The sequence below is a fragment of the Sinocyclocheilus rhinocerous genome, unplaced genomic scaffold, assembly GCF_001515625.1.
Source record: "Sinocyclocheilus rhinocerous isolate Xijiao unplaced genomic scaffold, SAMN03320098_v1.1 scaffold940, whole genome shotgun sequence".
Lineage (NCBI taxonomy): Eukaryota > Metazoa > Chordata > Actinopteri > Cypriniformes > Cyprinidae > Sinocyclocheilus > Sinocyclocheilus rhinocerous.
Genome location: NW_015670976.1, coordinates 67589 through 82140, shown reverse-complemented (window position 1 = coordinate 82140; position 14552 = coordinate 67589). Strand labels below are relative to the sequence as shown.

The window sequence follows — 14552 nt, the reverse complement described above, 5'->3', positions numbered from 1 at the left end:
AGTCTAACACCATATTGCATCATATCTTCCCACGGGGGCAGACAGAAAGAAATAGATAAAGTCTTGTTCATTCAACACACATGTACATGCATGCACACACCTACTACCTGTCCTGTCCTCTGCAGCTGCAGTGAATCTTCAGATGCATATGTCAGACATATACCAAATCTAAAGTCTCTGTATTTTAAAGTCTAACACACGATCTGTCCTCCAGGCAAACGTCAAGACATCTTGTGTACATCATGTTGCATCGAATCTCTTCCACTGAGGTCTGGGGACCCCTGAGTGGCCGTTTGACCTTTGCCAGCTCAAACTCAGATGAATCTAACACACCTGAGTATGAGGCTTTTGTAGGCGCCACACCAAGAGCACCCAGTAAAGTTCTATTCATTTATACTCAACTGAAATTTGTGCAGATGAACCAAGTGTTTGAAAATTAACACATTTAGAAATGAAAGTGTAATTTTTCCTTAAAGGGATAGTTCGCCTTCAGTTGCCGGTCCCCATTGACTTGCATAGTGTTTTTTTTTTTTTTTCCAATAATATGGAAGTCAATGGGAACAGCAACTGAAGATGAACTATCCCTTTAAATCACCCCACAGTTTTGACACCACACCCATAAAATGGCAAACCCAGCTAAGATGACAATATTTGCACTGTTCTAAAATCTAGTGAGCTGCCTATACAGACAGCATCCTATGCATCATATTCCTGTTTCTGATCCAAGATGCTGGACTGAGTGGAATTAAATTTCTATTATGAATAGGGTGGCCATCCGTCTGGTTTTAGGTCGGACATACAAGTTTTTAAATATCTAGTCCATCTACCGGTGCAGCTCATGTGTTCTCCTTTTAAGATCATCACTCTTTTATACTTTATCCAATGGTATATTATTAATAAATGAATAGATTAAAACAGAGGCTTTAAGTTAATATAAATGTATGTATTTTAGACACAATATTGTAAATATCGACTGGTTGTTGTTTTTTCTGTTTTAGTTTCATATTTAAGGTATAATTTAATTTTTTCCAACATTTCTATATTTCTATATTCAGTATATATATTTTTAAAAACATTAATCTTATAATATTATATGTACAGTTGTAAACTGTGCATGTGTAAATACATCTAATGCCAGTTCAGATGCAGCTTTTGAGCCACCTCTACAGTGCAAAGATGGATTTTGATTTTCATTTGATTGGTAAAAGCCATATAATGTCTTATTATTCTAATTGCATTTATTGAATACATTTAAAAACTTTAATGAAAGCAGACACATACATTTAAAAGAGTTAGAAAAGTTGCCTTTATAAAGGTTAAAAAAATGCCCCTGGAAATCAGAAAAGTTCTGGAAAAGTTTCTGTCACTGCTTATAGGTTTAGGATCAGTTTTTATCCTGGATTCACTGTATCCTGCAAAGTCTCCTCCTTTTTGGCGTTATATATGGCCACCCTAATTATAAATATACATTTATTTAATCCAATTCTATACATTTTTCAAATAAAAATAGTTCAGTCTTACTAAAAATGGACTATTTTACCTAATATTTGCATTGCATTGTATATAGTCCTATTAGCAGTTTGTCATTGCTCAAGTCTTTACACAAACTATTATAGATTATACGATTATATATGCTCATCCATTATCATTAGCATGATTAGACGATAAGATTAGACCTTTAAATACTACTAAATGTGTTAATATATATTTGTAATTGTTCTGAAACTGTTAGCCCTGACTCAGCTGCAATAATAATGTTTATATTCTAAAAAGATCATCCAAGTTTGTTTGTTTTTCCAGCAAAACCAGCTCTCTCAGTACTGAGTGTTGATATGCGTGTGACAGACAACAAGAAAGCGCACAACACCAGCAGTTACAAGAACACCAGCCTCATTGTGCGCAGGAATAAAGAATTCATCATCATCATCAGGTTTGACCGACCCTTCAATAACCAGCAGGACAATGTTCATTTGGAGTTCATGATTGGTGAGCAGATCTTTCAAACCATCCAATTTTCATTTACATTTAATCGTTTAGCAGACGCTTTTATCCGAAGCGACTTGCAGATGATGACAATAAAAGCAATCAAACCAACAATATGTAAGTGCTGTGACAAGTCCCAGATAGTCGAATGCAGTACACATAGCATTTTTTTTTAAATAATACATAAAAAGAGTAAAAAGTAAATAGAAAAGAAATATAATTTTTCTAGACTGAGTTGGGCAGGTCATTCCACCAGCAGGGAACAGTTAAGGTAAAAGTCTGTGAAATTGATTTTGTGCCTCTTTGGGATGGCACTATGATGCGCCGTTCACTTGCAGAACGCAAGCTTCTGGAGGGCACATAAGTCTGATAATAGTGAATTTATGTAAAGGGGAAAAACAAATTTTTTCCAACCCAATTTCAAATGTATGAATTTAACAAATAATTAATTAATTAATTTCAAAAGCAAGCTTAACTTTAACTGTCAGTAGGACATTATGAAATATTTCCAAAACATACAAATTAGTCACCAATTTGCCAAAATGTAAAATTATTATGAATTGACATTGACATTACAACACTGATCGCTTCCATCAACACCAAAGAAAATTTCACGTCTGTTTTTAGGTCTACATCAGCCTATCTGACTGGCATTAGAATCATATGGCAGTGACTTACAGGACAGTTTCATGCAATAAACTATAAATCTTTTGTTTTTGTACATTTTTAGAGTTAAAATAACTTCCATGAATCATGGATCAAGGTTGATTGATTTGAATTTTTTTTATTTATTTTTTTTCAATTTGAATCAATGTTGATATTTTGATGTTGTTTCAACGTCTTATTTTACAACAAAAAATGTGTAAGTATTTTGTTAACCATTTAGCATTTAACAATTACGTTTTTTTTCCATGTTGAATCTAGTAAGCTGCTTACCCAGATAGCATCTTAGGCATCATAACGCAATCTTGTTTCACCGTCTTTTACAAATAAGAATTTCAACACTGATTTATAAGTATTTTGTAATATTTCCTATACATCCAAAATCCAGAAAGCCTGATGTCTAAAGCACTGGAGAAACACCAGTATGGTACTATATAATATTATAATAATTAGTATGCTTATCCTTGAAGGAATAGCTCACCCCAAAATGAAAAATCTTTTAAGTTATCATTTACTCAGCCTCATGTTGCTCCAAACCTGTATATACATAACATTTTGCAGAATGTTGGAAACCAAACTGTTTTGGTGACCATTGACGTTTTTGTCAAAGACTACATCTGGATTTGATTCAGATCGTTTCCATCAACACGCTTAGCTTCACAGTCCTAAACCAATTCAACATTTAATTCGGTAATATTAGGCAGTTTTGATTTATATGGTTTAATGCTTGATGATCGCATTATTTGACCTATGCATCTGCTTACACATGTGATCGCTTGTTTCTGCTTCCTCTTCGCCGGGTTTTGATCGAGACATTCAGTACTCTATCAGAAGATGCTTAATAGCGCCCCCTACCTTATAATGGTGAAAACACGGAAAGCTGGAAAATTCCATCAATGGCGAGGAAAGAGTTAAAAAAAGAGAGTGTGGTGACCCATAATGTTGTGCCTAGTTAGGACTGAACCTGACAAAAGCTGTCGAGAATTATGACAACAAGCTATGTATAGGCCTGAATGAACAGATGTAGCCATACAGAAATGATTTTTTTAATGGTCAACAAAGCCATTAATGGACTGGAAATAACTCTCAGACAAACAATGAAACTGAGAAAATATCTGCCCATCTTCATTAGAGACTTGCACAAATACATCAACCAGAGCGTATTGCCATTCTGCAGTTAGGCCAGCTGAATAATTGAAGTGATGTTCCCTCGGCTGTCGCCGCACCATTTAATTCAGTCTCGATGTCAGCTTCGCGTTCATTATTGACGGCTCAGCTGCTGTCCTGTGGGAAGTAGTCCTCTTGAGATTTGGGCCCTTGTTATTGGAGCCGATCCTGAGAGCACCATTTTTCTTTTTTTCTTTTTTCTTTTGAAATGACCCAAGGCAGCTCGCCCAAACATATTTAAGCATATATTTTGATAGATATTCCATATAATGAACATCAGCGGGGTCCAAAAAGGGTCGGAAATTAACGGGGGCTGAACAAAAATGCCCCACAAATTCAAGATAAAGGAGCAAAAAATGCCTGTGCACAATTAAACAATCAATTAAGGCTGTCGTGATTAAAATGAAATGTGAAAATGAATGAAAAGCTTGCTCACACTGCATCAGATTGCTTTTTATGCATTGTTTTTTTTTTTTTTTGCAGTGTTGAGACTTATGACCATTCAGCTTAGGAATGCAATGGACAAGACGCTTAGATTAGTCAGCACTGAAATCTCCGGAGTTGTTGTTGAGTGTGAGCGCGCCGCTCACTGATTGAATTCTTTGCGCCCGTGAATTCCCTCATCATAAACAACACAGTGCAGATAAGATGTAAATAAAAGATTAATTTCGTAGCTTCAGTGATTATAACGGGAGTTTTTGCATAACTAACCGACATGTGAAGCCAGAACCATAATATATGACGAGCTGTTTTTCAAAAATAACTAAAAAAAAGTTTTTATATGTATTCTATTAATTTACATTAATAATCATTATTACAATATCAAGAGCAATAATCTACAATAACGATTTTTATCATAATACTGCAATCATATTAGCTCCTGTTTTTAAACGTATAATTTAGATACAATTTTAAACAGTCAATCGTTATTGGCAACAGTTTAAATACTTAGACTGATTGAAGTAATTGGTTAAATTTAAGTATTTGATATTAAAGACAACACAGATAACAATTATAAAGGTGGTGATAAAAATTGCCCTTACGACTGTAAAAAAAAATCGCCCCTTAATGGAAAAGTTCATTTCTGAACCTGTTTTGGACCCCACTGACTTTCATTGTATGAGCAAATCCCATTCTTCAGCTGCTTCAGACATACTCAAAAATATCATACTTAAAAGTCATTGAGTTTGGAATGAGAGAATGATGACAGAATGTTCATTTACCGGTGAGCTGTCCTTTAATACTAGCATACATCTGTCCTCACAGGCAATTCACCTGATGAAAACAAGGGCACCTACATCACCGTGTCCTTTGGAAAAGAGAAACGTGACGGACGCTGGAATGGTCGCGTGATTGGCATGCAAGGCAATGAAGTGACAGTGGGCATAACACCTGACGCCAGCTGCATCATTGGTCGATTCCGCACCTTTGTAACAATAGTGACTGATTTGGGAAAACAGCGCACTCAGAGGAACCCCGACATTGATTTATATGTGCTGTTCAATGCTTGGGACCCTGGTGAGTACAAGTATAACACTTGTATAGCGTACCGACTTCACCTATATAGATGGCAACAAACTTTAATATTTTCAATGATGATAATGCATGTATCTCATATTGTTGCCACACAGAGGATCTGGTGTATATGTCCAGAGATACCGACAGACAGGAGTATGTGATGAATGATGTGGGGATCATCTTCAATGGAGAAATCAACAACATATCCTCCCGTGCCTGGAACTTTGGGCAGGTTGGCAGTTTTCTGGAGTTGAATCTTCACAAAGAAAACAAATGTTCTTCCTCTTATGGTACCTGATACCTTCATTTAACATTTTATATGGTTTCCTGTAGTTTGAAAAGGGGGTTCTGGATGCCTGTCTTTTGGTTCTGGATGCTGGGAAAGTACCGCTACTGTACCGTGGAAATGCCATCGAAGTAGTTCGGCAGGGATCAGCCCTGGTATGATTTAATATGTTGTTGTATGAATATCATTAGCATTCTTTTTTTTTTTTTATCAACACTTGAACGTGGGCAAGTTTCATTTAAAAAAAAAAAGCAACATTTTGAACAAAATTACATTTTTGTCAAAGACTACCTCCAGATCGGATTCAGATCGTTGATCAAATACGTTGATCGTAGATCGCTTGCAGAGGTGTAAATACCATACCTGAAAACCATACTTGAGTAAAAGTACAGATACCTTACATTGACACTGACTCAATTACAAGTCACCAATTCCAGTAAAAGTCTTAGAGTATCTGATTTTAACAGTACTTAAGTGTTTTACTTCAATGTCCTGTACACGGCAATACCAGAAGTAAACTGCTGCAGAAAAAGTTAGGTGCCATGCAAAACGTATCGAGTATTTGGATTACTCATAAATGTATTGGTAAATGTTGCTAATATCTTTGATACCCAGTAAAACTACAAAGCAGCCAAAAAGATACTTAAGTACAGTAACTAATTTGATTTACTTTACAACACTGAATGCTTCCATCAACACCAAAGCTTGCACAGTCCTAAACCACTTCCAGGGGCAACATTTCATTCGATAACATAAGGCGCTTTTGATTTATATGCTGTTTAATGCTTGATGATCACGTTATTTTACATATGCACCTGCTTACATATGCTATCACTTGTTTCTGCTTCTTCTACTTCATTGTGTTTTGATGCAGACATTCAGTACTCTATCGGAAAATGTGTAATAGTGCCTCCTGCTATATATACAGTGGGTACGGAAAGTATTCAGACCCCCTTAAATTTTTCACTCTTTGTTATATTGCAGCCATTTGCTAAAATCATTTAAGTTAATTTTTTTTCCTCATTAATGTACACACAGCACCCCATATTGACAGAAAAACACAGAATTGTTGACATTTTTGCAGATTTATTAAAAAAAAAAAACTGAAATATCACAAACAAAGAGTGAAAAATTTAAGGGGGTCTGAATACTTTCCGTACCCACTGTATATATATATATATATATATACTGTATATATAGGCTTTTTGGTGGTATATTTTCAGATTAACTCCCAGGATGATGATGGTGTCCTGGTTGGCAGCTGGAGTGGTGATTACTCCACTGGCACAGCACCCACTGCCTGGACAGGAAGTCCCGAAATCCTGCTCAAATATGCCAAAGACGGTGGCTTGCCTGTGTGCTTTGCACAGTGCTGGGTGTTTGCCGGTGTGCTGAACACTTGTGAGTATGGCGACGCCACATACTTTATTGGTTCTGAAATTCAAGTTATTTAGACTCTTGCTAAAAAGACTGTGGCATAACAATGGCTCTATGATGATCTCACCCAGTTATGCGCTGTCTCGGGATCCCCACACGAGTCGTCACCAATTACTGCTCTGCTCACGACAACACGGGCAACTTGAAGACTGACATTATACTGGATGAAGATGGGAGAGTGAACAGAAGCCGAACGAGAGATTCAGTCTGGTGAGACACACAAAGCATACACAGTCTGATAGGTAATGATGGTTTCATGTTGTTTAGTGACAATGACACTGTATTTCACAGGAACTACCACAGCTGGAATGAGGTGTTCATGAGAAGGCCTGATCTGCCTGAAAGGTTCTCTGGCTGGCAGGTGATCGACTGCACCCCTCAGGAGACCAGTGATGGTATGATCCTCCTGATCTGCTATATATACCCTGGCCTTTCTCTAAAGTTTACTTGATAAGGTTAGGAGACACTATCAATGAATTATGGAAACCAATGAATAAAGAATTATAAAAGGTAATTGTGACTCTTTAGCTCGAAATTCTGATCGTCTTCTCAGAATTGCGAGATATAAACTTGCAATTGCGAGTTATAGTCAGAATTGCAGGATATAAAGTCACAATTCCTACTTATTTTTTTTACAATTGCAAGTTTATATCTCGCAATTCTGACTTTTTTCTTGCAATTATGAGTTTATATTTCGCAATACTGACTTTTTTCTCAGAGCTGTGAGATATAAACTTGCAATTGTGAGTTATAAAGTCTGAGGAAAGTTTTTTTTATATATATCTAAAAGAGTTTATATCTCGCAATTGCGTGTTATAAATTCAGAATTGTGAGGAAAGTCAGAACTGTGAGAAGTAAACTCACACCTGCGAGAAAAAAGTCAGAACTGTGAGATAAAAAGTCACAATTTCCTTTTGTATTTTTTAATTCAGTGGCAGAAATGGGCTGCCATAATGAATAGAGTAGAAAACTGGGGTCCCATTACTTCTTATATTAGGCAATTACGGCACCATTTCTAATGCTGAGTGTATCCATCAAGATCGACCATTCAACCCTGTTAAGAAACTTATTGTAAGCAAAATGACTGAATAAATACTGTTCAGTTTTATGTGGGCTAATTCTTCAACCTGTCATATTTGTATGTTTTATTTTATTTATTTTTTAGAAAAATTGAGCATTCATTTTGTATTTATAATTGTATTTATTTTTATGCTAGAAAATAATCACACAAATCATGGTTTTAAAATGAATTTACGTATGTCGCAAAAACAGGGATGAAAAAAATGTGACCAAACAGCAAATATTTATATTTGGCCAAACAATATTTTTCAGACTTAAGATCCTCCTTCAACTGATAATTGAAAAATGAACTAAAATGTGGCTTTCAGGCCCTATTTTCTACCCTGTTCGTGGAAAGTACCAAGAGCTTGAAATAGTATGCTAGACTTTTAAAGGCATACATTTAGATCCTCCATCTGCTTGGTGATTTGAGCAGGGCTGCCATCGTGTAATCGTGTCCCCCGATTAAAAAATGCGTTCCGGGGGATAAAATACACATTTTTTTGGAGGGGTTCCCCTAAATATCACATTATTGGGGTCGCTTCAACCCGCGGACAAGAAACCCCACCCCCGTGGCAACAGTGTTAAAGTAGCCCAATTTTCCCGTGGACTTGGCAACACTGGATTTGAGGGATCTCTGGGATTTGGGGTTTTGGTATCTCTGTTCCATTGCCATCTGCTCTGACCTTATGCATTTGAAACACAGTGTAACTTATAAATGTGGATCTTTTATAATGTTGTGTGTTGACCCTTATAAAACTGTACTGTTATGCTAAAAAAAATGATTTCCCTCTCTCTTTCAGGTCTTTATCGATGTGGCCCAACGTCTGTCAATGCCATCAGAGATGGAGAGCTCAGCTATCCGTTTGATGCAAGGTTTGTCTTTGCTGAGGTAAGAAACATGTCAATGCTCTTTGATGTTTACTTACCATCAGTCTTTAGTTTACAAGATCTTAAAATATCTGCTGCAAATTGCATTTAAAACATGGAAAAACTCTTTCTCCTATCTTCAGCTGAACAGTGATGTGATCTACCATCAGTCGGATAAGTACGGAAACACAAAGGTCATCAATGTGGACACCACGTATGTTGGAAAGCTCCTTATCACCAAAAGGATGAACAGTAATGCTTATGAGGACATCACTTCTGCTTATAAACATCCAGAAGGTAAGCTTCATTTTGTCCAAAAATTGTCACACATTCCCTATCCCCTTCCCTGTCATACTTCAACCTTCTTCCTGACTCCAGGCAGTGACAAGGATAGGCAGGCCATGCTGACACTTGCCAGACTCAACAAAGCCTTTCAGTTATTTGATTGTTTAACAGACTTACATGAGGAAGCCAAACATCCTATGGACATGTGCACCAAACAATAGAGTTTTGATTGATGTGGGAAGGAGTGGAAAATGCCAATATTTTGCCTTCAACCTCCATGAATCTAGGAAGTCTCAAGGAGAGAGAGACCATGCAGATGGCAGAGCGTCGTGGAGTTTCTTCCAGGGACTACTTGCCACCCGCTGAAGCAGGTGTGACCATCGAGCTCCAGGCTGACACCATCAAAATTGGCGACAACTTCAAGCTGACGCTGAACATTAAGAACCAGACCCGCCAAACCTGCACCCTCAGTGCCACCATCACTGGCTGTGTGGTGTATTACACGGGCATCACCAGCTCGATCTTTAAGCTTGACAACAAAGCTGCAACTGTGGATCCCTGGAAAAGTGAGTCTGGCTTTACAAGTTTGTTGTAGATTTAGGATGCATGCATTTCAGATTGCTTTGCTTAATTTCTGAAAATCATTTCACAGCCTCCAGCGTGATGATTGATGTCAAAGCTTTGGAGTACATGCCCTACCTGGTGGAACAGTCCAACCTGCTCTTTGTGGTGTATGGACGCATTGAGGAAAACGGCAAGACCCTTTCGACAATGAGAGTTGTCGCCCTCCGTCCTCCTGAACTCACTATTAAGGTATACATCTTCCATAACCAGCCGTAGAGTAATATGTGGGATACATTTGATCTTTTATGATATTAACAGTCATTATAACTCATCTACAGGTGACTGGAACGCCCCGGGTCGGAAAGGATTTCATGGTCACCGTGTCGTTCCGAAATCCCTTTAACTTCATCCTGAAAAACATTCAGCTCCGCCTAGAAAGCCCTGGTCTGATAACAACCAAATTGAAAACATACGAGTAAGAAGGAATAACCTCTGTCATATTTATTTGTCCATTCCTCCATTCCGTATTCACAAAACATCTTAAAGCTAAAAGTAGCTCCTAACTTGCGCATTTAGGAGACACTCTTAAAAGAAATATTGGGCGTATCAGTCCTAACTTTAGGACTCTAAGGCCCGGTTTCATAGACGGGGCTTAGCCTAAACCAGGATTAGGCCATAGTTCAATTAGGACATTTAAGTATTTTTTTATTAACATTCCTTAGAAAAAAAGCATTACTGGTGTGCATTATAAGACAAAACAAAGGCACTGACATGTTTTAAGATCAGTCAGTGCAAGTTTCTTTCAGTTGAAACATCTCAGATTTACATTTTAGTCTAGGACTAGGCTTAAGCCTTGTCTGTGAAACCGGGGGTAAGAGTATTTCACAAAGCATTTTAGTGCTAAACCAGCTCCTAAATCTGTGAAAGTTATGGGTAGTCAAGAAGAGGACTCCTAAGTCACCACGCCAAATCACAAACCATGCTAAAATGGCTACGTACGCCACAGAACGTAAACATTTTAGAAACATTTCACGATAATTTCCCTTTAATTTAATCTAATTAATATGCCCTTCTTTTCAAGCTGGGCAAGACATCGCAGCTGTCCTTGAGTCCAGTTTGGTTTTCTTTTATGTTTTACGTTACGTCTTACTATTAAATCAGCCATGATTATTCTATTTTGTTAATTAAAAGGCTGCTTACCCTGTTGAAAAAAAAAAAAACTGCATATGATGGTTAGGTACAGTATGTTTTGAAGCATGGCAGATGGTTTCAGCTGGTCCTTAGTTGGTCATGAGCTGGTTTATGCTGGTACTGAGCTGGTCATGTGCTGGTCCTAATCAACTAGCTTCTGCTCAGGACCAGCTTAAACCAACTCATGACCATCTAAGGACAAGCTTAAACTAGCTCAAACCGTGCTTAAAAGCATACCTAACCAGCATATGCCGGTTTTTTCAACAGCTCCCGATCAGTTTGCTTTTAGCTATTAATTTTGAAGTGAGGTGCTGACAATGGTGTATATATAGTATTTTTTTTATGCATATACAACTCTATCCATTTCCATTTGCAGTCACATTGCGCCTGGTGGTTCACTGCAATATACAGAGACGATCACCCCTCAGTATCCTGGGAAGAAGGTGCTGATAGCGTGCCTGGACTGCGCTACAGTGAGGCAGGTCACCAGTCAGCTGGAAATCTTCGTGCAGTAACGGATAACGGATTGCCACGAGGGAACCAGAGAGAAAAGATGAGAAAGAGAGAAAGGAGGAATCAGAAGGGTTACCATTACCATTTTGTTGAATTGCTTTGCGTTCTTCACAAATGTTATCGAAATACAAGCTAATGTTATTTTTTTTTTCTTTACAAAACACCCACACCTTCCAACACTGGATTGTTAAAAATATAGAGTGATTTTTGATTGGTACTGTTCAACCACCGTCATGTGGTAAAAGTGTTGTTATCGAGGAGTACAAGCATTTTAAGCAAAACATTTTAATTTGTAAACTCATTTAACTGTACAAAATACACACAATCAAACATTTAAATACCTATGCAGCACGCACGGTCACCCTCAACCTGGAGGTCTGATACGTTCTCATTAGCAAAGTGTGGATGCGAGAAATCCCGAGTGTATCAGGAGACGTTGTAAATTGGGAGTGGGAGGAAGAGTGGGACAAAATGGGAGAACCCCATAATATCGGGAGTGTTGGCAGGTATGCACTTGACGCAGAATGTTTTTGTGGGTGTGCAAAATTTTCAATGTTCAAAGCAAAATAAGACCTACATAAACCATGATTTTCTAAAATTACACATGAATCACTGTTGTTTTGGTTGGGTACCTTAATTAACATAACTCTATTAATCAGAATATACTGCATATTTTCTCTGCTGTAATGCCACTGACTGTGTTTCACTAATATAAACTAACAATAAACCTTCAGCATGAAAGCATTTTTGATTATTTTATTTGTTATTTATACTGCAAATCTTCATTAAGACATCAACACCACCTGAAAAAAATAAAATCATCTGGTTTGTAAGGGATTTGGCTCTCATGTCAAAGTGAAATGCCATTTGTAACCCATTTTACTTCTATAATCTTATGCATTTCCCAGTGAAATAGAAAGAACTCCTGGCCATGGAGTTGCTAGCGCCATCCTCTAATTGAGCTACATGAATGTTGGTTAGACCTACTGTACATATAGACCAGAGGTCTTCATCCCTACTCCTGGAGACCCACTGTCCAGCATAGTTTATTTCAAAGTGCTTCGACACACCTGCCTGTTATGCCGGGTTCACACTGCATGGTTTTCAAAGTCGTCGGATCTCTGCTATTCCCACACTGCACGACTGTTTGGGCTACCATATATCTGCTGTTGTGTTCACACTACACGACACATCGGCAACAGGGGGTCACACATTACACATCTTTTCATTAGTAAGAATCGCCGACAGCTCTGCCTTGTCTATGTTTCACAAACAAACATGAGAACTGATACGGGGAATAACACGAGAATGGATTTATTCCAGTCAAAAATGGTAGCCTGCAAAAAGCTTGCAATCCAAGTTGTCTGTACACTGACTTGCAGTGAAATTTTTTTTAAAGAAGAATATGAAGGAGAGATGGTTGCTTGCAGAAGCCATGCATGCTGATGTTTTGTTGCAGATCTATGACTCCTCACCCTTGCCCTGTATCGTGCTCTCTCAATGGCTATAGGTTGCCGCCGTTGTCATTTTCAGCCAAAACACATTTCAACTGTGAATCGCCGATATTTAGCATGCCAAATATGTCATGGGCATCAGCGAAGCATCGGTGCTTCTCTCAAATCGCATCTTTGATAACACACACTAAGTGATTGTCACTCACGTGAACGATTGCCTCCGATTTGTCGGTGAGTGAAAATTGGGGCTAAAATCGTGCAGTGTGAACCCGGCAAGCGATCCTGAAGTCCTTTATTAATTTGGTTCAGCTGTGTTTGATTAGGGTTGGAGCTAAACTCTATAGTGCCAGGTTGGAGGGGATTACACAATGATTTAATAATCACCCTAAAAGATTTTTGTTGGAATCGCATGTAACGTCAATTTCATTTTGACAGAACAGCTTTAACGAACCACATTTTGTGGTGCCTAAAGTTTGCTTTAAAGGGTTAGTTCACCCAAAAATGAAAATTCTGTCATTAATTACTCACCCTCATGTAGTTCCAAACCCGTAAGACCTCTGTTCATCTTCGGAACACAAATTAAGATATTTTTGATGCATTCTGACAGCTCTCTGACCCTGTGTGGTGTGGCTGACACAGAACAACATACGCTGTTTGCATTCAGTGGATATTCTCCAAAATGGCGCTAGGGTGACGCGGAGGAGACGAATTGTTGAAAAAAGTTTTTTTTTTTTTTTTTCTTTTGCGCACAAGAAGTATTCTCGTATCTTCGGAATATTATGGTTGAACCCCTGATGTCACATGGATTATTTTACAGATCTCCTTGCTACGTTTCTGGACGTTGATCGTGGTAGTACCCTTGCTGTCTATGGAAGGGTCAGAGAGCTCTCAGATTCCATCAAAAATATCTTATTTTGTGTTCTGAAGATGAACGGAGGTCCTACGGGTTTGGAACGACACGAGGGTGAGTGATTAATGACATAATTTTCATTTTTGGGTGAACTATCCTTTTAAAGACAATCTTGAACTTTCAAATACTTCTCCTTTAACATGACTATGGGCCTGCCTTCGGGAAAGGCAAAAGGATTTTGGGAGGGAAACGACTGAAAACGCACATATTCACCATTTGCTATAGTTGCAAGGTGGTCTCTTCTAAAAGTGGGCAGTCCTTTGAACATTTGTTTGTTTAACTCAGGGGTGTTCATTAAAAAATCATTAAAAAAAATTGTTTAATCTTTTAATCACTGAGAATAAGAATTATATTGTTTGTTTGATGACAATTATATAATAAGAAATATCACATATGTATTTTTATTATAGAAATGCATTATATAAAATGCAGATCCACAATGTGTGAGATGACAAAAATAATAAATATATTAGAATAAAATAAATATTACCTTGTTATAATAGTGTGTGTGTGTGTGTATATATATATATACTGTAACAGATCGGCCAGGCTCCGCCACCACCCAATCACAACGATCCCTCTCACCTGAGTTCTGAGCACCTGCACCTGTCACCAATCAAGCACCTCATTACCAGCCTGCATAAAAGCACAC

General features: G+C 37.8%; 1 protein-coding gene across 1 annotated transcript; it reads left to right on the top strand.

Annotated features, from left to right (window-relative positions):
* Window positions 1-242: 242 nt before the first annotated feature.
* On the top strand, window positions 243-12220 carry LOC107734378 (coagulation factor XIII A chain-like). Its single transcript, XM_016546320.1, has 14 exons — window positions 243-375; window positions 1801-1986; window positions 5080-5331; window positions 5445-5563; window positions 5665-5772; window positions 6841-7018; window positions 7126-7264; window positions 7346-7449; window positions 8917-9005; window positions 9127-9280; window positions 9556-9834; window positions 9921-10081; window positions 10171-10307; window positions 11400-12220. The coding sequence occupies exons 1-14, from the start codon at window positions 243-245 to the stop codon at window positions 11536-11538; spliced, it is 2178 nt and encodes a 725-aa protein (XP_016401806.1). The 3' UTR covers window positions 11539-12220.
* Window positions 12221-14552: the final 2332 nt, after the last annotated feature.